The sequence below is a fragment of the Salvelinus namaycush genome, chromosome 23 (genome assembly GCF_016432855.1).
Source record: "Salvelinus namaycush isolate Seneca chromosome 23, SaNama_1.0, whole genome shotgun sequence".
NCBI lineage: Eukaryota > Metazoa > Chordata > Actinopteri > Salmoniformes > Salmonidae > Salvelinus > Salvelinus namaycush.
This window is the reverse complement of record NC_052329.1, coordinates 31,022,878-31,046,438: the sequence shown is the minus strand read 5'-3', so window position 1 is coordinate 31,046,438 and position 23,561 is coordinate 31,022,878. Positions and strand designations below refer to the sequence as shown.

The window sequence follows — 23,561 nt, the reverse complement described above, 5'->3', positions numbered from 1 at the left end:
GGCAGCAGCCCCCAGCGTCTCATAGCCGCCCTCTCTTCAAGAACTACAGGAGCCTGGCAGAGAAACCAGGAGCCTAGCCTGTGTGTGTGTGTGTATGTGTATATGTGTGTGTGTGTGTGTGTGTATGGCTGTGCTCCACTGAGGCAAGGAGTAGAGGACTGGACGCTGCCAGGTGGGCCTCACTATAATGACCAGGGTACTCCCTCTCCCTCCTTCTCTTCTGCCCCTCTCCATTATAATAAACAGGGCTCCTTCTGCATTCCTCCCCCTCTCTGTGGGAGGCCAGTGGCCCGTGGATAGACACCTGTGGATAGCTCCATATATTCACCATCTCCCCTGGGAGATTAAAGCTAAGAGCCTTGTCCCACACTCCCCCACAGTGTTACATGTCTGGAAAATCCACTGTTTTACAACACCTGGCTAACCTGGCCCATAGAGAGGTCTGGTCCAACACTGCCCCCTATGGGGGGGCTCAGTGGTTGTGTGTGTGTGTGTGTGGTTGAGGCGGTGTATGTGTGGGAGTGTGTGTGCGCATGTCTCACCTCTGTGCTTGTGGTAGGAGAGCTCCCTGTTGGTCACTCTGAGCCACCTCTTCTTGAAGTTCCTCTTGCCGATGCGTTTCCTTCCCTGGGCCCGCTTCTGTATCTCCCTGTAGCAAAATAAATATTGACTTGATATTGGCATAGTAAGTTTAACTTTACAGCCAACAACCAATATTTATGTGTAGCTTTCTTTATGAACCAGAAAATCAACCAATAAATATACAGGACTGTTTATTAGTTAGTTAGCTAACTAAGTTAATGATCCCGCTTAGCGACAAACCCCTCTGGTCAGGACAAACTCCTGGCCCTGGTTATGACACCAAACTTTTAAAATTAAGTTTAAAGATTTAGTCCTGGACTAAAAATAACTTTCAGTCCAGGAAAAGGGCACATTATCTTTACCCCACTAGCTATAATCAATAACTGGCTGTGAGCCACTCACCCCTCTTTGAGAACCACAGAGTCTTCCACCCCGCTGGACTCCTTACTGATGTTGGAGGAGATCTCATCTAGGAACTACACACACACACAATGTCAGATGGAAACACCATGCTAAATCAGCAATGCATACAAAACTAACATGGAAAAGCGATTTACCAACATGTGGTTGGTAAAACCTTGAGTTTGACACATGGCCTACAAAATCAAAATGTAATAGGAAGGTCGCTTCACAACCAAAAACTCACCTTTTTTACTTTTTCAATACATTTGTCTTCTTGGAATGATTTGAAGAAATCATACATGTAGGATTCTTTAAAACTAGACTAAAGACAAACACAGTCATAAAAAGTGTTAGTTTTGCTCAGAGCAGACCGACAGACACAACCCACTGGGCAAAAACAGGTTAAATCAACGTTGTGGCCACGTTATTTAAACCCCCAAAAATCTATGATGATGATGTTGAATCAACACGGAAAACTAATTGGATTTGCAAAAAGTCATCAACGTAAAGGCAATGCCTTTTTTTCACCCAACTTTTAAACCTAAATCCAATGACTTAGTGAAATGTTTTGTTGATTTCACGTAGAATTCATGTTAGTTGACAACTCAACCAAATGTAAATCAAATTTAGACGTTGAACTGACGTCTGTGCCCAGTGGGAATGAATGATTGATAGATATGTTGACTGACTGATATACACAAGGGAAGATTGATAAGCATGTTGGAGAGGCTGATAAGAGACATTCATACATACCAGTTTGTTTTTGGACAGGCTCCCCCAGCTTCCCAGAGTCTGGATGGTCTTGGAGATGAGAGTGAGTGTTCGGGATACCTCAAGGTCCTGACAGAGGAGTGTACAAAGCACGGTCAAATACCAGGGTCATGTTCATTAGGCACCAAACTGAATAAAATCAAACTGAAACACGGAGGGATAACTTATTGTCAATTACAAACACAAATTTTCATGTTCCATTGCAAAACATAAAAATAAATCTCTGTTGCATGCCCTAATGAATACAACCCAGTTTATATCACAACAGCACAGCGGCAGGGCACCCCTGCTAAATTATTATAGGGGAAACACTTGACACAATAGAATCTCATGTGTACAGTCGTGGCCAAAAGTTTTGAGAATGACACAAATATTAATTTTCACAAAGTCTGCTGCCTCAGTGTCGTTAGATATTTTTGTCAGATGTTACTATGGAATACTGAAGTATAATTACAAGCATTTCATAAGTGTCAAAGGCTTTTATTGACAATTACATGAAGTTGATGCAACGAGTCAATATTTGCAGTGTTGACCCTTCTTTTTCAAGACCTCTGCAATCCGCCCTGGCATGCTGTCAATTAACTTCTGGGCCACATCCTGACTGATGGCAGCCCATTCTTGCATAATCAATGCTTGAAGTTTGTCAGAATTTGTGGGGTTTTGTTTGTCCACCAGCCTCTTGAGGATTGACCACAAGTTCTCAATGGGATTAAGGTCTGGGGAGTTTCCTGGCCATGGACCCAAAATATCGATGTTTTGTTCCCCGAGCCACTTAGTTATCACTTTTGCCTTATGGCAAGGTGCTTCATCATGCTGGAAAAGGCTTTGTTCGTCACCAAACTGTTCCTGGATGGTTGGGAGAAGTTGCGCTCAGAGGATGTGTTCATACCATTCTTTATTCATGACTGTGTTCTTAGGCAAAATTGTGAGTGAGCCCACTCCCTTGACTGAGAAGCAACCCCACACATGAATGGTCTCAGGATGCTTTACTGTTGGCATGACAAAGGACTGATGGTAGCGCTCACCTTGTCTTCTCCGGACAAGCTTTTTTCCGGATGCCCCAAACAATCGGAAAGGGGATGCATCAGAGAAAATGACTTTACCCCAGTCCTCAGCAGTCCAATCCCTGTACCTTTTGCAGAATATCAGTCTGTCCCTGATGTTTTTCCTGGAGAGAAGTGGCTTCTTTGCTGCCCTTCTTGACACCAGGCCATCCTCCAAAAGTCTTCGCCTCACTGTGCATGCAGATGCACTCACACCTGCCTGCTGCCATTCCTGAGCAAGCTCTGTACTGGTGGTGCCCCGATCCCGCAGCTGAATCAACTTTAGGAGACGGTCCTGGCGCTTGCTGGACTTTCTTGGGCGCCCTGAAGCCTTCTTCACAACAATTGAACCGCTCTCCTTGAAGTTCTTGATGATCCGATAAATGGTTGATTTAGGTGCAATCTTACTGACAGTAATATCCTTGCCTGTGAAGCACTTTTTGTGCAAAGCAATGATGACGGCATTGCAGGTAACCATATTTGACAGAGGAAGAACAATGATTCCATGCACCACCCTCCTTTTGAAGCTTCCAGTCTGTTATTGGAACGCAATCAGCATGACAGAGTGATCTCCAGCCTTGTCCTTGTCAACACTCACACCTGTGTTAACGAGAGAATCACTGACATGATGTCAGCCCGTCCTTTTGTGGCAGGGCTGAAATGCAGTGGAAATGTTTATTTTTTAATTCAGTTCATTTGCATGGCAAAGAGGGACGTTGCAATTAATTGCAATTCATCTGATCACTCTTCATAACATTCTGGAGTATATGCAAATTGCCATCATACAAACTGAGGCAGCAGACTTTGTGAATATTAATATTTGTGTCATTCTCAACTTTTGGCCACGACAATACACATTCTCTAATATACTGTAAAAACAGTCAGCTCATGTGAATATGCATCAAAATATTTTTGGAATCTAATCCAGTTTCTCAAATCAAGGGGGACCCTCATTTTTGTTCTAACCCAGTAAGAACACTCCTAACTCAATAAATCAAGGGCTTGATGATATAATAACAGTGTGCTCTCCCTGAGGGTCCCTGGGAATCCAGTCAGAAACACATATCTAATCTACCCTTCCAAATATGTCATTTGAGGTTCAAGAATTACTAAGCATTTTTATCGTGTTTAGCTTTTGACGGCATCTTATTTTTGGAACATTTATTTTACTAAACATAAAAATGGTTTGACAAACATAGGAAGTTTGGAGTAGCCTACACACCATTCCATCATTGGAACATCCTCAAATTTTGGAAATGTACATGCAACATGTATGGCATGATGTAGGCCTATAGTGAATGTACATTTCACGTTTAAAGCCACTGCTACTTTGTTCTGCTGTGCTAAATGGGTTCTTTGCATGCTTTCTAGTCAGCCCTGGTTTCCATAGAGTTTCAGCCTGCCACAGAATTCTACCCGTTACGAAAGGGTCCAACCGCTCCCTTCACCTCCATCTGTAGAGGAGCTTCTGGGTATGATAGAAGGCAAATCTCCATCTCCTCAGAGGTCTAATAGTCTCCAGCATCAACAACACGTCATATGCAACCACTGGCTGGCAGATCAGAGGAGTACCACACACACAACTCTAGTTCATACCAGTATACTTTGACCTCAAATTGTGTACATGGTACTCAAAATGCGTGCAGGTTGTTAGGTCTGGTGTGTGTGATACTGCTATGGCAGCAGCCCCCAGCGTCTCATAGCCACCCTCTCTTCAAGAACTACAGGAGCCTGGCAGAGAAACCAGGAGCCTAGCCTGTGTGTGTGTGTGTGTGTATGTGTGTATGGCTGTGCTCCACTGAGGCAAGGAGTAGAGTACTGGATGCTGCCAGGTGGGCCTCACTATAATGACTAGGGTTCTCCCCTCTCCCTCCGTCTCTTCTGCCCCTCTCTGGCTCTCTCCCTCATAATGAAAAACATCTCAGAAACTTGATTTGTGGTTAGTGGACGTTCTCTCTAATGTAAAATGTAAAAATGATAATGAACAGGGCTCCTTCTGCATTCCTCCCCCTCTCTGTGGGAGGCCAGTGGCCCGTGGATAGACACCTGTGGATAGCTCCATATATTCACCATCTCCCCTGGGAGATTAAAGCTAAGAGCCTTGTCCCACACTCCCCCACAGTGTTACATGTCTGGAAAATCCACTGTTTTACAACACCTGGCTAACCTGGCCCACAGAGAGATCTGGTCCAACACTGCCCCCTATGGGAGTGGCTCAGTGGTTGTTGTGTGTGTGCAACCACTGGCTGGCAGATTAGAGGAGAGTAGTAACACACCTCTGTCCCCTCACCGCACCTTCCTAAATCCACGATAGATGCTCTTGACCTTATTTTCAAGGACCAATGAACATGTACTTCCGCAGTAATATTCACAGACTCTTACCATTTAAAATGGTCTGAAATGCTTTGAGCGATGCTCATGTTTAACCACATATCCCTCCAGAAAGCTAGGGGATGGGTTTACTGCAGTAATCTAAGTGAAAGGATTGTCCTGTAATTTTGAACAAAGAAATAGGCCTATGACCTGTAGGACCCAATTCGAACATTTAGGCTACAGTACAGGTACCTTTACTAATAAATTACATGGTGAAATGCTAATTAGGCCAACACAGTAATATCATAGGCTACATGGGATTCATTAGAACAACTTGGCTAACAATTCAGTTCTAAGGTAGGCTAGGCCTAGCGCAACTTTATAATCAAACAGTTGACTAGTGTTTCGTGCTTGGTTTAGTCATTGTCGGTAGCCTAGCCTACTTTACTTGGGAGTTACTTGGTCGTTCAAAAGTATTCCTGGATGTCAATGTTTGTTTTTCATTGTTGCCTCTGGTCACTGCTGGTGCGATTTGTTCATGGAAGAGTTTAAGTGGTCCCGTGTGGCTCAGTTGGTAGAGCATGGCACTTGCAATGCCAGGGTTATGGGTTCAATTCCCACAGGGGACCAGTATGAACTAAATATGAAAATGTATGCATTAACTAGCGTGTGTGTGTGTGTACTCACTACTGTAAGTCGCTCTGGATAAGAGCGTCTGTAAAATGTAAATTATTTGGGATGTTCAACTGACTTTTTTTATTGTCCGATTTTTTTTTTAAAGGACATCTTACACCAAAATGCATGAAAATGTAATTATGTTGACACCATCTTAAAATATAACTGATGCGCGCCACTGCTCTAAAGAGAGATGAAGAGCAAGCAGTGGCTGTGCACTCATGACTCTCATTCGAGGGCACTGCTCGCTTGGTTTGCTACAAAAATATGTTATAACTTGTCACTGATTTTAAACGGATTTTGGCAATAAAGCCCTTTTTCAACTTACCTAGTCAGACAAACTTATGGATACCATTTTTATATCTCTGTGTGCAGTTTGAAGTACGTTTAAAGTATTTTTGTGAGTCAATGCTTACTTGCATTAGCACAATAACAAAATCTAGCTGTTCCAAAGACTTCCAGTCATTGTGCTAATGCTAGTTAGCAACTTCTGCATGTTGAGACAACATTTGTATCCATGAGTTCAGACTCTGGGTAAGTAGAAAAAGCACTTAGTGCAAGATTTTGTCAATTATCTTAAAAGCAGGTCTCAGAATAAATATTTAGTAAAAAAAAATATATTTTCTAATCATATTTTTGGGAGTGGTGGCAATGATTTAGCACCAGTGAGGTCCCGCTTCTAAATTATTATATATTTTTTTATAACTTTATTTAACTAGGCAAGTCAATTAAGAACAAATTCTTATTTACAATGACGGCCTACACCGGCCAAAATGGGACTCCCAATCATGGCCGGTTGTGATACAGCCTGGATTCAAACCAGGGTGTCTGTAGTGACGCCTCAAGCACTGAGATGCAGTGCCTTAGACCACTGCGCCAATCGGGAGCCCAAATATAGGGGGAACACTTTCACTTCTAAGTGAACACTAAAGTGCAAACACTTGGGATACCTCCTATGTGACACAAATGTAAAGAACATAGGCATATGGGCGTACTCACAGGATGGTGTGGGCGGAGCTGGAAGGTGTGTGGTGAGAGAACGGCGACGGCGAAGAAGCGCAGGAACACGAAGCTGCTGACTGCCGAATACTGGACGTGAGGATCATCTGCAGGGGAGAGGAGGAAGGGAGAGAAAAGGGGGGGGTAGAGGACAGAGGGGACAGGAGAAGCACAGATAAAAATAAAGCTTTGCTACCTGTCCTTATCTATTTGACTGCTCACAAGGTAAGAAAATAAGGATGTAATTTTTTTTAATTTGGTGAACTATCCCATTAATCACATCAATCAAATGTATTTATAAAGCCCTTTTTACATCACAAAGTGCTGTACAGAAACCCAGCCTAAAACCCCAAACAGCAAGCAATGCAGATACACCCATTGACCCCAGACAGGCTAACAACTGGGACAGGCCCAGTTCCAGACTGATCTCATCTGTTCCCTGGACCTTATTGACTCACCTAGTGGATTTGAAAGGACTGGATCGGGATTGACGTAAGCAAAGACCCTATATCAGGGTTGATACCCATCCACTACTTTCAGATCAACAAAGGGTACAATAATTGATTTGGGACTGTGCAGTGCTGTCCACAGTACACACACTTTTACAAACACACACAGACATACACAGGTCATGCTCCTCCTACCATTAAAAAGATGCCAATTCATATGAGCATAGCGGTTTATGAGAACATGACTCGTACAAAGCTCCAACACTACACATTAACAGGACCTTCTCACAGATTCAGTAGCTTCTACTTGAAGGGCCTCTGTCATACATACTATGAGACAATCTCCTGCACTTTAGTCAGGCTTCTGGCTCCACCTCATGGTGGACATGGTCTCTACAACATGCTGCTTACTGATGGAAGATACTTTATAAAAACCACTCTGTAAAAGTAACTAGATAATACTTGGGAAAGATTGGCATAATATTTCTGTATCTAATCTACCATCTTTTCCTTTGGATAGAGACCTGGACCTTTCTACACTAATGCTTATAAAAAGGGACTTACACAAAATCAACCCTATATTTGTGGTATGAAAACATCTCAGAAACTTGATTTGTGGTTAGTGGACGTTCTCTCTAATGTGATGAGGCACAGTGAGTATTGATGAGAGAGCTGTGACTGAGGAATAGGGTTGCAAAACTCCAGAAACTTTCCCGGAAAGTTTAGCAACCCCCCAAACAGGATTTTTTTTAAACCCAGGAACTTTGGAAAGCTTTCCGGAATTGTGCAATCCTGCTGAGGATGAGGTAGGATGAAGGTGAGGAGAGAGGACGAAGATGCGCGTGATGCCCCGCTCACCTGGGAACCGCTTGGAGGCCATGTGACGCAGCGAGCGGAACACGTCACACATGAGCGGGGGACAGCTGGAGCTGGACTGGGTGATGGACGAGAACACCTTCTGAACGTACCCCTGCAGGTTCTCCTGGAGAGGATGGACACGCACGTCGTGAACACACACATACACTTATTATAACAGGTCATTCTGTATACCACCCCACTACTAGACAATACACTGATAGACAGCTTGCGATGCACCGGACAAATGTATACTGTACCTTGTTGACCTCAACGTTGTCTCCTTCTTTCAGTTTGATCGGGTCAATCTCACAGGTTTTGTTGGATTCACAAATCTACGAGAAAAAAAAAGAAGATAACTTTTAATTTAGCTGTTATGCTGAGTTTTGAATGCATTTTCAAACATGTTGTTCCTAGGTTATGGAATGAGCTTCTACGATGTGGTTCATAGCAGGGCTTTCTTCTTAGGATCGGTGTTAATCTATGACATAATCCATTTTCTCACATTATTCCCCAGGTAACATATGATGTACATTACCTCATCCAATACAGGCTTCAGGGTGACCGTCAGGTAGCTCCGCCCTACAATCTTCATCATGTCGTCGATGCAGCGCGTTGCCAGGGAGTTGCCACGGAAAATGGTGTTGGCCTCCCTAGACAGACAAGACGGGGTTCAGAGGACAGGATGCCTATTCACTATATAGAGCACTACTTTTGTCCAGAGCCCATAGGGCCCAGGAGAAGTGTGTACTACTCACTGAGTGTTCTCCAGTTCCAGGACAGTGATGGCGGAGACGAAGGGCACCAGGCGGCTGTGGTGGAGCAGCAGGCGGACCACGGGCAGCACCGCCTCATACCTCTCCCTGCAGATGTCCCCCAGAATGTGGGCCGCTGACGCCGAGATGGGCTGAGAGGGGGAAGAGAGATAGATGGAGAGAGGCGGGGGGGACAGAGAGAGGTTCTGAAAAAAATCCTCTTATTCTCAAAAGGCACCATACTGTGAGCAATGATTGGTCAGCCACTAATGGTTATTAGTTGACCGCATTTTAACGTGTAGATGGCCACCACTCATGAAAAACTACTGGCAGCGGTGTGGAATACACAGTGGGGTCTGTGAGTGATGGTTGGCCACTGATGGTTTTTGACAGATTGTCGGTCCTATGCGTCCTCTATTGTACACTCATAACTTTCTTCCTTAAAGGGAAACTTGGGGATTTGGGTAATGAGGCCCTGTGTTTACTTCCTCTGAGTCAGATGAACTTGTGGATGCCATTGTTATGTCTGTGTTCAGTATGAAGGAAGTTTGAGGTAGTTTCCCGAGCCAATGCTAACTAGCGTTAGTACAATGACTGGAAGAAAATGGGTATCAGCTAGCATCCCTTTAAGTTCCTTAAAGAGCATAATGTACCATTCAGGCAGACCAGGTGTGTGAGGTTAGTACCTTAATGTCTGGGGACTTGAGCAGCAGCGTGCGGAGTGGTGTGTAGCAGGCGGATGGCAGCACATTGTCCTCGGTGTAGGTTACGTTGAGCCTCAGAGAGCCCAGGTCGTCTGTCTTGGACTTCCCGTTCCCTTTAGGCTGGAGGAGATACCTGTGGACAAGAGAAAGACACCCAACAAAACACACCCAGTCAGCGTTAAGAGTGATGGCCAGCCGACACATTTGTATTTGACAGTTTAGAGTAGGGTTGCACATTTCCGATAACTTATGTCCAGGTTTAATATAGAAATACCGGTTGAAAGCTTCATGGAATCAGGACAGAGTAAGCAGGACATCTGGAGTCCTCCAACCAGAATGTCTGGAAAAACTGGGAGTTTTGGCAAAGTTACCAGAATTTCGCAACCCTAGTGGTGAGACGCAAATGATGCTGTCAATGCTGCCCGCTACATGGGTCATGAAATGTGACGTTTTCAGCCATATAGTGCTTTTTCACTTTCAAATCCATTTCCTGTCCACATCGATTAAACAAACATAATAAAGTAGCATTTATATAAAAAAAGCTTTGGAGTTGGAGTTTTACACCTCTGGTAGTGTAGTAGCTTTAAAATAAAAAAAACTATGCAAAGACTTCAAACAGAACGCGAAAAACAATTAAGCTGTGTGTTTAAGCAGTGTGTGAATGAGCTGGGTGAGTCTGTATAGCTGCCTAGCCACCAACAGATGGAGCAGTTTTCACAGATTTACATCAGGCTGGAACTCTTCATCGCTTTGAAAGCTGCAGCTATGTTTGTCTCTAATCTGCTTGAACTGTAATCGTACTGCAGTACTCAGACACCTCAGTTGAGCCCATGTATTCTGGGACAGTCAATAGATCAATATACATTTTGTTCAGCCGAGTTGTGGGTCTGTATGTTAGAGTGTATGTATAGATCATCCCTGCCTTTCTCTCCCTCTCTCTACAGGAGATGGGGTTCTGCTGTCTCCATGCAAACTGACACCCACACACTAGTCTCACGGCCTTCATGCAAAACACATAGATCGGTATCTGCATAATCCCTTATCACCTAGATGCGTGCACACACACACAGTTTACAGAACACCACCATCGCAGTGTTCAAAGCAGTCTGAAGACGACGGAAGTAACCAGTCCAAAAAAGTACCACAGATATAGAGTTGCTAGACCGGGGGACAAGATCTGGCACAGGTTTATCTCCAATTATATATTGTTAAAGGTGCTATACGTAGGATTTTGTATAATTTCGAAAACCGCTGTTTGAAGCTGGTAGACCAAAACCGACAACAGCTGTAAAAATAATACAATGATTCCCTACACTATTCAGTGCTTATTTTCTCAGGTAAACTGAAATTGAGAGAAGTGTCGAATTTTAGCTACCAGGAAATTATAGTGATTTCCAGTAGATAACACAGCCACAAAGTCAGAACAGTTTTCCCAGTTTGACAACAGACGCTGTTCTGGCGGGAGAAATCAATAGGCGAATATCATAGCCAATCACAACACTGTGAGTTGTAAGTAATACTGTGACACACTATAATTCCACTATTAGCGCAAGATATAAATGGAAATTCTGAAATTACAATACAAAAAGAATAAATCCGATGTGTAGCACCTTTAAAACAAGAAAAAAAAACGTATTACTATTAAGTAGAAATAGGAAAAAATATCAAGGAACTGGATGTACCCTTATTCCTCTATTCACAAAGAGTATTGCAGCAGGACTGATACATTGTAGGATCAGTTGTGCCTTTTAAATCATAATGAATAAGATTATATGGACAGGGGGAACCTGATCCTAGATCAACTTTACCCCTCAGATTATTTGTGAGTATGGGCCTTTTTAACATCCACCTCACAATGTGCAGATCTGATCTAGCATCCACGGATCTACGCAGAAAAGAAGGTCAGCACTGTGAGGGGTGTGACGTCAGAGCGCCGGATTGTTGTGGCTGATAAAACGAGGCGAGTAGCAGCGGAGTACGTAAGACCCCCTGTGTCATGTCCCCGTCATGTCCCCTTATCTGTCATCTGCTAATCAGTCTATTCATTTCAGCTAGCTAGCGCGGCAGTCAGATTACATTCTTCAGGTTGAGCGCAGCAGCAGGCGTGTGGCTGCGTGCAGTGAGTGCACAACGTGTTCATGTGAGAGAAAGAAAGTGTGTCACGGTCATCCGATTTCCCTAGTAGACTATGTGGCTCTGGTACAAAGTAGTGCAGTGTAGAAGGAATAGCATGCCATTTTCGAATGCAACCAGTGTGTTTCTGAATACACACACAGCAGTGTCTGAGTGTGTAGTTAGAAGCTAGAGCTGTGGGCTCCTATGGGCATGCGGACACTACGTGCACCTTTGCATATTGGTGCGTCAGTATGCAAAATCTCTCGAGTTAGTGTGAGTAACCTGGCGCGGAAGCATCAGGAAGACAATGTGCGAGGTGAAGCTGTGATGTGATGTGTCACCATTCTTACCAGGCCCTGTGAATGTGGTCATTTCGCAGGATCTTGACAGATACCCGTGTCTCCCCAAGGAAGACATCCTGCGCCAAATTCCCATTGTTCCACAAGTCAACTCTGCAGAGGAACACACACACACACACACACACACACACACACACACACACACACCACAGAGAGAGAGAGAGAGAGAAACACTCAATCACACATACTAATTGAATGTGATATTTGCAAATACACTATAAAAATCTACAAATAAGGGACCAATGCCCCTTCCCAACACACCACTTACCATTGGCTGGCTGGCACTCTCATGGAAAACACAACCACATCAATCGCAACACATAAACACAAAATACACTGATGAGTTACTCCTTACCGGTGTGAAGTATACAAATTGCAGTACACTTAAAAAATACACATGCAATTAAAATCACCTCAAATCCAAACCTGAAAGTCATGCATGTGTGTTTACCTCTCTCGGCCCAGCCTAGTCTTACCCAACTGTAAACCCAGTGAGCTATGTAGCTATGAGTCAGTCGGCTGTAGGTGACGCAAACAGAGACACAAACCCCACAGGTCCTTAACCACCAACTTTGCATTACACACTACACCGGTGGTGACTAACACAATCCAATCAAATCTGGTTGAATTGAAACACACTTGAAAAATCCTCTTCTGATTACATCCCAGAAGTCGCTCCAGAGAGATGGAGGTATGGTGGTCTGTTTGTCAGTATGTGGAAAAAATCCAACCCACAGATGTTCTGTTAAAGGTCGGAAGGAAAATATAGGAAAAAAAGAAGAGAGAAAAGCAGAAGGAGAAAAGAGAAAAAAAGAGAAGAGAAAAATAGAAGAGAAAGGAGGAGAGGAAAGGGAAAAGAAGAGGGGAAAGGGGAGATGGCATACTCACTTGATCTCCAGCTTTTCAATGTCCTCCTCCTCTACTTGGAAATTAGACTTTTTTGTGTAACTGTTGGGCCTTGTGACCTGAGGACAACAACAAGATGGAATTTACATCAGTCTTCTCCAGCAAATACCAACTCAGACGAGTTAACGTGATGACGCCGGAGGGGATGGCTGCCGTCTTAACGGCTCTTAACCAACCATGCAAATATATATTTTTTTTTTGCGTTGTTTTGTACATAATGTTGCTGCTACCGTCTCTTATGACCGAAAAGAGCTTCTGGACATCAGAACTGCGATTACTCACCTCAGATTAGACAGAGTTTTTCTTCAATGAGTCAGACGGGAGGGATATACTACTACAGACACCTGACCAGGCCCAGATCCCCATCATTAGCTGGAGAAGGAAACTGAGATTTCGCGGAAAAAGATCAGGGTGCCTTGTGAGGATCAAGCGACGGGTGGCTAATCTGCCTTTGCCTTCCGTCCTGCTAGCTAACGTTCAATTGTTGGAAAATAAAATGGGACGAACTGAAAGCATGTATATCCTACCAACGGGACATTGAAAACTGTAATATCTTATGTTTCACCGAGTCATGGCTGAAAGACGACATTAAGAACATACAGTTGGTGGGTTACACTATCGGCAGGACAGAACAGCAGCCTCTGGTAAGACACGGGGCGGGGGCCTATGCATATATGTAAACAACAGCTGGCACACGATATCTAAGTAAGTCTCGAGGTTTTGCTCGCCTGAGGTAGAGTATCTCATGATAAGCTGTAGACCACACTATCTACCTAGAGAGTTTATCATCTGTATTTTTCATAGCTGTCTACATACCACAACAGACCGATGCTGGCACTAAAACCGCACTCAATGAGCTGTATACGGCCATAGGCAAACAGGAAAAATCTCATCCAGAGGCGGCGCTCCTAGTGGCGGGGGACTTTAATGCAGGGAAACTTAAATCAGTTTTACCTAATTTCTATAAGCATGTTAAAACGTGCAACCAAAGGGAAAAAATAATAATAGACCACCTTTACTCCACACACAGAGACGCGTACAAAACTCTCTCACCCTCCATTTGGCAAATCTGACCATAATTCTATCCTCCTGATTCCTGTCTACAACCAAACATTAAAGCAGGACGCACCATTGACTCGGTCTATAAAAAAGTGGTCAGATGAAGCAGATGCTAAACTACAGGACTGTTTTGCTAGCACAGATTGCAATATGTTCCGGGATTCTTCCGATGGCATTGAGGAGTACACCACATCAGTCACTGACTTTATCAATAAGTGCATCGAGGACAGCGTCCCCACAGTGACTGTATGTATATACCCCAACCAGAAGCCATGGATTACAGGCAACATTCGCACTGAGCTAAAGGGTAGAGCTGCCGCTTTCAAGGAGCAGGACTCCAACCCGGAAGCTTATAAGAAATCCCGCTATGGCCTCTGATGAACCATCAAACAGGCAAAGCATCAATACAGGACTAAGATCGAATCGTACTACACCGGCTCAGATGCTCGTCGGATGTGGCAGGGCTTGCAAACTATTACAGACTACAAAGGGAAGCACAGCCGAGAGCTGCCCAGTGACACAAGCCTACCAGACGAGCTAAATAACTTCTATGCTCACTTCAAGGGCAAGCAACACTAAAACATGCATGAGAGCATCAGCTGTTCCCGGACGACTGTGTGATCACTCTCTCCGCAGCCGATATGAGTAAGACCTTTAAATAGGTCAACATTCACAAGGCCGCTGGGCCAGACGGATTACCAGGATGTGTACTCCGAGCATGTGCTGACCAACTGGCAAGTGTTTTCACTGACATTTTCAAACTCTTCCTGTCTAAGTCTGTAATACCAACATGTTTCAAGCAGATCACCATAGTCCCTGTGCCCAAGAACACTAAGGTAACCTGCTTAAATGACTACTGACCCGTAGCACTCACATCTGTAGCCATGAAATGCTTTGAAAGGCTGGTCATGGCTCACATCTACACCATTATCCCAGAAACCCTAGACCACTCCAATTTGCATACCGCACCAACAGATCCACAGATGATAGGAATCTCTATTGCACTCCACACTGCCCTTTCACACCTGGACAAAAGGACACCTATGTGTGAATGTTATTCATTGACTACAGCTCAGCTCTCAACACCATAGTGCCCACAAAGCTCATCACTGAGCTAAGGACCCTGGGACTAAACACCTCCCTCTGCAACTGGATCCTGGACTTCCTGATGGGCCGCCCCCTGGTGATAAGGGTAGGTAACAACACATCCGCCACGCTGATCCTCAACACGTGGGCCCCTCAGGGGTGTGTGCTCAGTCCCCTCCTGTTCACTCATGACTGCACAGCCAGGCACGACTCCAACACCATCATTAAGTTTGCTGATGACACCAGTGGTAGGCCTGATCACCTACAACGATGAGACAGCCTATAGGGAGGAGGTCAGAGACCTGACCGCGTGGTGCAAGGACAACAACCTCTCCCTCAGCGTGATCAAGACAAAGGAGTTGATTGTGGACTACAGGAAAAGGAGGACTGAGCACACATCCATTAACATTGACAGGGCTGTAGTGGAGCAGGTTGAGAGCTTCAAGTTCCTTGGCGTCCACGTCACCAACAAACTAACATGGTCCAAGCACACCAAGATAGTCATGAAGAGGGCACGACAAAACCTATTCCCCCTCAGGAGACTGAAAAGACTTGGCATGGGTTCTCCGATTCTCAAAAGGTTTTACAGCTGCACCATCGAGAGCATCCTGACGGGTTGCATCACTGGTATGGCAACTGCTCGGCCTCTGACCGCAAGGCACTAGAGGGTAGTGCGTACAGCCCAGTACATCACTGAGGCCAAGCTTCCTGCCATCCAGGACCTCTATACCAGGCGGTGTCAGAGGAAGGCCCTAAAAATTGACAAAGACTCCAGCCACCCTAGTCATATACTGTTCTCTCTGCTACCGCACGGCAAGTGGTACCGGAGCGCTAAGTCTAGGTCCAAGAGGCTTCTAAACAACTTCTACCCCAAGCCATAAGACTCCTGAACAGCTAATCAAATGGCAACTCGGACTATTTGCATTGCTGCCCCCCCCACCCCTTCTACTCTGCTGCTACTCTCTGTTATTATCTATGCATAGTCACTTTAACTCTACCTACATGTACATATTACCTTGACACTGGTGCCCCCGCACACGACACCAGTGCCCCCTGTATATACTGTAGCCCAGCTATTGTTATTTACTGCTGCTCTTTAAATATTTGTTATTCTTCTCTTACTTTTTTGTTGTTGGTATTTTCTTAAAACTGCATTGTTGGTTAAGGTCTTGTAAGTAAGCATTTCACTGTAAGGTCAACACCTGCTGTACTCGGCGCATGTGACAAAATTTGATGAACTGTCAAAACCAGCCAGACACCTAGGTTGCGTTCATTAGGGCACGCAATGGAAAACTGTTTAAAACATTTTGGAATGGAAAACAAAATGTGAGCATTCCTGTTAGTCTCTCCCCATTTTAGTCAGTTTTCCTCTGTTGGGAAGAAAACAGATGACATGAGCCGCCAGATGTAAATTAAGTTTACCTCAAAGTTAAAGGTTTCCTCAAACTGAGGGTCGCTGGTCTTCTTTTTCACCTTTGTTTTCTTCTGGTCAGACCTAAGGAGACAGAAGAGTCAGAAATATACTCAAACCTTTCTCATGGGGGTATATATGAAAGAATAACGGATATAATGCCTAAAATGTTGACACATTGCATTAGCTATGTGGGTTCAATTGAAGTGAGCTCATAATCATGTTCCACTGCAGAGGATGGTAGTCTAGTCTTGTCTTACCTGGCAGGCCCAACGAGCGAGACAGTGGCATACGGGTCACAGTTCTGTCCACTGATCAGAGGCAAGCCCTGGCATTCTATTATCCTGGGGGAGACAAAAGCAACAGGAGAAAACACTAATAAAACCATAGAATACACTAAACTTTGACAGGATTGACCATAGTGTTTCTCATATCAATATTACAGTGTTCTGACAATCTGACCTACCACTCACAATGTGCTACATATATGAAATATGCTACAAAAACTGTAAACATGCACATTATTAAGTCTTTGTAGGGAAATGTTTCAACTTCATCTCCAGCACCACCCCAACATATGTGAAAATTGCACATTTCTATGTTTTGTAGTAAAAAATATATCTTTCTCTAAGTTTCCAATGCATCATGCGATTTTTAACCAATTATGAGCAGGCATTGCCTACTAAATGGTCTAATAATGGTTGATGATGTCATTGGAAACACTTATATTCCTCTATATTTTTTACTACAAAACATAGAAACGCACTATTTTCCCATATGATGATGTTGGGGTGGTGCTGGAGATGATGAATATGAAGTGGAACATTATCCCTATCCTTTCCTATTTTTAATGTTAGGCTATTACACTTTTATAAAATGTATGACAACTGACAAAACAAATCTTCATTGGAGGGTAGCAGCACAATCTAAAGTGCTATTACATGTTTTTAGGATAATGTTTTACAGGTTTGTCATTCAATATTTTTTATATATATATATATATATATATATATATTTTTTTTTAAATCTTACTTATTTAATATATTTTACGTGTGATAATGCCACACAGAGGGCCAGAGATTACACACACCTGTGATAATCTGAAGTACCCCCAAAAGCCACTAAATGTCATTTTATAAAATTTCCCACCAAAACGTGAAAGTTACCAAATTCTATTAGAAAGTTTACAGTAAGTCTTTCCTTTGTAACGCTAGGGAGGACACACACTGGTACACTGTCGTTGTCTGTGTCAGACACACACGGCTTTGGTGACATTCTTACAGCATACATCACAGACATCTGTAGCTGTTCATTAGTCCCATGGCTGAGTGAGTGGTTAGGGAAAATCGTCATGACACCCTATGGCTTTAGACAAACCATGCCTACACTTCCTACCTTCTCTGTCAGTTGGCTGATTTTGATAATTTAACTAGGCAAGTAAGTTAAGAACAAATTCTTATTTACAATGACGGCCTACCCCGGCCAAACCCTAACGACGGTGGGCCAATTGTGCACCGCCCTATGGGACTCCCAATCACGGCCGGTTGTGATACAACCTGGAATCGAACCTTGGTCTGTAGGGACACCTCTAGCACCAAGATGCAGTGCCTTAGACCGCTGCGCCACCCGGGAGCCCCACGTTGACAGAGAGATATGGTATGGTGTTTCTTTCTACGACATAGGGAGCCAAAAGTAGTCCAGAATGTGGGATATATTCCCATTGACACGGTCACGGGTGTATTTGGTACATACTACAGTAGTTGCTATTCATTATAGTACAGAGATGCAACAGTTTATCTACCATAGATTTTCAAAGAGGACACAAGATATAACTTGTCACATCTTTTTCTTTTTTTAAAGCAAACTGAAGCTACTACAGTACAACAGTGATGCTAAATATAAACATATATTTCACAATTATAAATTGGGTGGTTCGAGCTCTGAATGCTGATCGGCTGACAGCCGTGGTATACCAGACCTTATACCAAGGGTATGACAAAACATTTATTTTTACTGCTCTAATAACCAGTTTATAAGGCAACTCAGGGGTTGGTGGTATATGGCCAATATACCACAGCCAAGCGCTCCGCATTGCATCGCGCATAAGAACAGCCCTCAGCCGTGGTGTTGGCCATACACCACACCACCTCGGGCCATATTGCTTAAATAAACTCACACAGAAACATATATTTAAGTCTATGAGGGATGGGGCTTATTGGGCATTACTAACAGCCAGCCAGAGGGTTGCGGGGGAGTTCAACATGTAGTCTGGCCAAAACTTGAACCAAACCACAGCAAAGAAATGATTTGACCATAAAGGAGTCAGAGAATAAGAACCCAATTTCCTTAAACATTTAATTTCCCTCCTTTTTTAAAGCAACTCGAGTATAATGTTACAAACATGAATACATTTCCAATGCCTTTTCAGATTGTAACATCCCTTTCAAGTTGCATTTTTCCTGCATCTAACAAGATGACCACAGTTGATCTGTCATGATTAGTTGATGTCCTGTTTTCAGTTGATCTGGGTCATGATTAGTTGATGTACTGTTTTCAGTTGATTTGGGTCATGGGTAGTTGATGTACTGTTTTCAGTTGATCTGGGTCATGGGTAGTCACTAATGAAGGGCAGAACATGGGCATGATTACCTTTGTTTGAGGAAGAAGGTGTCAATAATAACTTAATGGTTAGGATTAAGCAGAGTTTTACCATTGTTTATGCAAAGGGGGGGTATAACTAAATGTAAATAATGAATGTGTGGTTATATACAAATAAAGTGGCAGGAAGAGTGTTGCTGTATGCCTGGAGGGTAATGATCCATGTATGTTCACACGGTACAGGCGCTCAAAAGCAGCAGACCTGCTCACTGTATGCAGGGGCCCACAGGGTAACCACCTCCCTCTGCAGTGTGCTGGACCGTGTGCTCCTGGAGGGCCTCCAGGTTCACTAAATGATTGTTATTCATGTGTTCATTCATTCACACTTTTGGTTGCATCCTGTACTGCTAATTTGCATTGCATCCTGTCTGGTGTTTCATCATGGCACGTTTTTATGTTTTGTAGTTAAAAATATAGAGGAAGATAAGTGTTTCCAATGACATCATCAACCATTATTAGACCATTTAGTAGGCAATGCCTGCTCATAATTGGTTAAAAATCGCATGATGCATTGGAAACTTAGAGAAAGATATCTTTTTTACTACAAAACATAGAAATGTGCAATTTTCACACATGTTGATGGTGGGAAAGGATGCACATTTTGAAATATCCCTTCAAGTTATCCCTATCGTTTCCTATTTTTAAAGTAAGGCTAGTACACTTTTACAACATGTATCCAACAAGTATACAAAAAAAATCTTGATTGAGGGTAATAGCACATCCTGAGTGGGTAGGTCAGATTGCCAGAACAGCGCCTATGTAAACACCAGACAGGATGCAATGCAAATTAGCAGTACAGGATGCAACCAAAAGTGTGAATGAATTGGCTGATTTTGTTATTAATTTGTTAACTCTCAGAGAAGAGATAGGCAGGAAGTGTAGGCATGGTTTGTCTAGGCACAGGGCATCATTAAAAAAAGAAAAACAAACCTGTAAAACAATCCTAAATAAACCTTAACCTTTAATAGCATTGGTGTTTAATGAGGGTTTCAGCATGAAATTCCCTTATATATATTTTTTTTTTTTCTTTTTCTTTCTTTACACACATTTCTTTCACCATGTCAATATGTATTTGTTTAGTCAATATTTTGCCGTCAAACTGGTGGCAGTTGTGAAAAAAGTGAACAGCTGAAAAAAGTGAACAGCTGAAAGAGTTGCAGAGTTCATTGAAAATAGTCCCATTGTTGATTAGACGCATCCTTCATTAATTAGGCCATTTTCTCTTGAAACATATGGTTTATGAGTGAGTGGACAAAACATTAGGAACACCGTCTTAATATTGATGCCATTCCATTCGTGCCGTTCCAACCATTATTAGGAGCCCCTCAGCAGCCTCGACTGATTCAAAGGACCTTTAATATTTTGTCTTGCCCATTCACCCCGTGGATGGAACACATACACAATCCATGTCTCAATTGTCTCAAGGCTTAAAAATCATTCTTTAACCCGTCTCCTCCCCTTCATCTTCCCCGATTGAAGTAGATTTTAAAAAAAAAAGCATTCACCTGGTCAGTCTGTCATGGAAAGAGCAGGTGTTCTTAATATTTTGCACCCTCAGTGTATATTATGAATAATATAAATACTTTAAAAAAAATATTCAAGTATAAATTACCCCCCCCCCCCAAAAAAGTATATATATATAAAAAAATAACCAAAGTTACCATAGATTGCCATATTTTTTAAAATTAATTACCAAAACTACCAAAGATTCTGGTAACTTTGGTCAATTACTGGTAGCTTTACTACCCTAATCCTCCCACAGTGACAGGTCAGGGTGGAGGAGACAGTAACAGTGAGCAGGTAGTGGTGACACACCGACGACGGCAGCGCGGCGGTTCTGAGACGCCAGCTGCAGCAACCACAGCGGTGGGAGCAGTGCTACAGCAGTTTCCTGTCGAGATGCCATCACTTCCTCCTCATTAACCTGCTTGCCGCGGTTGGAATGAGTGAAGCCAAGCAACAACAACATCCACTGACTAACGCACACACAATGCAAGCACACAAAACCCTAGAGATGACGATCTCTTGGAAATGCACAAACACACATGCAATGCCAAAGGGAGTGCTCAGGGACAGCACTACAGTATGGATGCACAGTCAAACGCCAACAGAGGAGACAAGTTGTTTGTGAGAGCTATGTGTGTGTGTGTGAGGGAGGGATGTTGAAAATGAATACAGCAGAGATGAATTCGCGAGTAGGAGAAAACAGCTGCGGTAAGGGGAACTGAAGAGAGGGTAAACCATGGTTGGGTCTCTGGGCTCTGGCTCCTTAGAGCCTGTTGATGCCTGACTGGGAGGCTTAATGGTCCTGGCCGATCTAGCCCAGCCACAAACAAAGGCTTATCGACAGCAAATAAGACTGCATAGAGAAAATCCACATGTTAATGTACTTGTGTTAAAGTCCTCCAACGCTTCTTAAGGTAACAGGTGCCCCTAACCACAGATCTAGGATCAGATTATACTACACCCCCCACCCTAACCCATTAAGGGGAAGATAACAATCTGACCCTGGATCAGTATACTCACCGGACCAGTAGCTGCTGGCACATGGAGCCATTCTCTATGATCAGTTCATTCAGACGCATTTCCAGGTGGACCTTTCCCTGGGCGGAGAGAGAGGAGAGACGTCACATGACATCAGAGCATACTGAAAGTCAACAGGATTTACTTCAGTATTTCTCCTATCAACATTGGTGGTATATGCCAGATCCTATTCAAATGAGTACTGTCTGATCTGTCCCATTCATTTACTCACAGAGGGAGAGGTACAGGCAGAGCACAGTATTCTGTAAGTCAAATTCAGCTATTATATTAATCTAGTCACAAGACATTTTAAATGAGCCGTGGCTGCTGTAACAAGGGGTAGTACAAAAGAGGCATGGCTCAAAGGTGTACTCTCTGAACATACGTTCAGAATTGACTTTTAGAGGTTAGGTTACATTCATAGTGCAGCCTACTCTATGAATGAGTTAAACGTTCATTCTAAAGTGGTGGATATGAGTAAGGTATTTGGCTGACTCCTCTAACCTCCCCAGTCTTTCTCTATGGTGGCTTCAGGTTTGTAGTGGCTGTGTGTGCATTAGGGAGTGTGATAAGCCACAGCTAGCTGTCATGTGAACCAACGCACAAAGTCTTTATCAGGTCGGATGTGGTGAAGGCTGCTGCATTGCCTTCAGAAGTGTCAGAGGGAGGCAGAAAAAAAACAAAAAACAAATGCCCTCTCCCCTCCTCAATACAGCATGAGTTGAGCTCAGATAGTGATTGTTGTCGCTTACGTTGTTGCTAATGGAAGATAAGGCTTGGTCGACATGGTGAGAACTACCCTGGCATGCCTGCTGGATTGAGTTAATGTCCCTAGGTACGTGTTCATTAGACACCGAACGAAGGAAAATGGACTGAAACAGGGACGAACTACCTGGACTAAGAAGCACTCTATAATGTTCTGCTGCAAAGCATTTTCTATTGCGTGCCCTAATGTAAGCGACCCAGCTCACTGCCACTCACCTTCAAAACATGGCCTGTATTGTACTATCAGGTCCATGTACAAGTATCCACTTGGCACAGATATAGGAACAGATTGTCCTCCCCAAGCCCTAACCTTAAGCACTTCTGAAAGGGCAACTTCAACATACTCCAATCTGTACCATCAACAACCGCACAGAAGCAACCACTTCTAACTCACTCTGTTCTTCTCAGCCTATTGCCAACTGCACTCACAGTTTCTGCATCAATTTCAACCCCTTTTTCAGAGAGAACACAAGCACACACACTGCAGTCCATCACTGATGTAACAAGACTTGGAACACCTACTTCAGGGTGAGTCACTGTAGAAAACACTCCTCAGAATAGCCTAGACTGGGGCAATTCCGCTACAATTGTTTTCACATGACAACTTTGTGCAACATGACAGCGACGGGAGGCAACAACCTTGGGATTCTGCAGAGAGAGAGAAAAAGATTCTACAAGTCTTAAAGCCATATGAAAGGCCATGCATCTGCAAAGAGAGAGGGAGAGAGGCAGAGGGAGAAAGAGAGCGTGGGAGGATACACTTCCTTAGACACTAAAAGGAGCCCTTTGAACGGCGGGTTTGCGACAGTGGAGAGAAGAAGAAAAAAAACTGCTGTGCGTTGTGAAATACCTAGAGAAGACGAGCACCGTGTTTACAGTGAGATGAGCGAGACTGGAACCTGAAACATTAGGTTCTACCCGTGTCCATCTCCCCCACACAATGCTCTGAATGGGGAGCTTTTAAGCATAATAGATTGTTTCAAATCAAATATGGCTGCTCTCTTCATAGAGGATTTAGCCTAGCTAACACTGTCCTCGTCTGGTGTTGCCCAATTGACACTATGCCCACAAACACACACAGCCAACTTGGCTCGGTGTCCTTCTGTTCTTCCTGGACTCAAACTGTGTCTC

General features: G+C 43.6%; 1 protein-coding gene across 1 annotated transcript in view; it reads right to left on the bottom strand.

The window, feature by feature from the left end:
- The window catches only part of LOC120018294 (ras GTPase-activating protein 2-like), a 43,322-nt gene that overhangs the window by 12,419 nt on the left and 7,342 nt on the right, over positions 1-23,561 (bottom strand). Inside the window, exons 5-19 of the mRNA XM_038961422.1 lie at positions 21,669-21,745; positions 16,745-16,828; positions 16,496-16,568; positions 12,911-12,987; positions 12,014-12,115; positions 9,531-9,681; positions 8,848-8,996; positions 8,628-8,742; positions 8,350-8,424; positions 8,093-8,216; positions 6,786-6,892; positions 1,738-1,824; positions 1,229-1,306; positions 985-1,058; positions 543-649 (exon numbers count right to left, since the gene is read on the bottom strand). Of these exons, the coding sequence (XP_038817350.1) occupies positions 543-649; positions 985-1,058; positions 1,229-1,306; positions 1,738-1,824; positions 6,786-6,892; positions 8,093-8,216; positions 8,350-8,424; positions 8,628-8,742; positions 8,848-8,996; positions 9,531-9,681; positions 12,014-12,115; positions 12,911-12,987; positions 16,496-16,568; positions 16,745-16,828; positions 21,669-21,745 (1,480 nt within the window). The remainder of the gene's footprint in view (positions 1-542; positions 650-984; positions 1,059-1,228; positions 1,307-1,737; positions 1,825-6,785; positions 6,893-8,092; positions 8,217-8,349; positions 8,425-8,627; positions 8,743-8,847; positions 8,997-9,530; positions 9,682-12,013; positions 12,116-12,910; positions 12,988-16,495; positions 16,569-16,744; positions 16,829-21,668; positions 21,746-23,561) is intronic.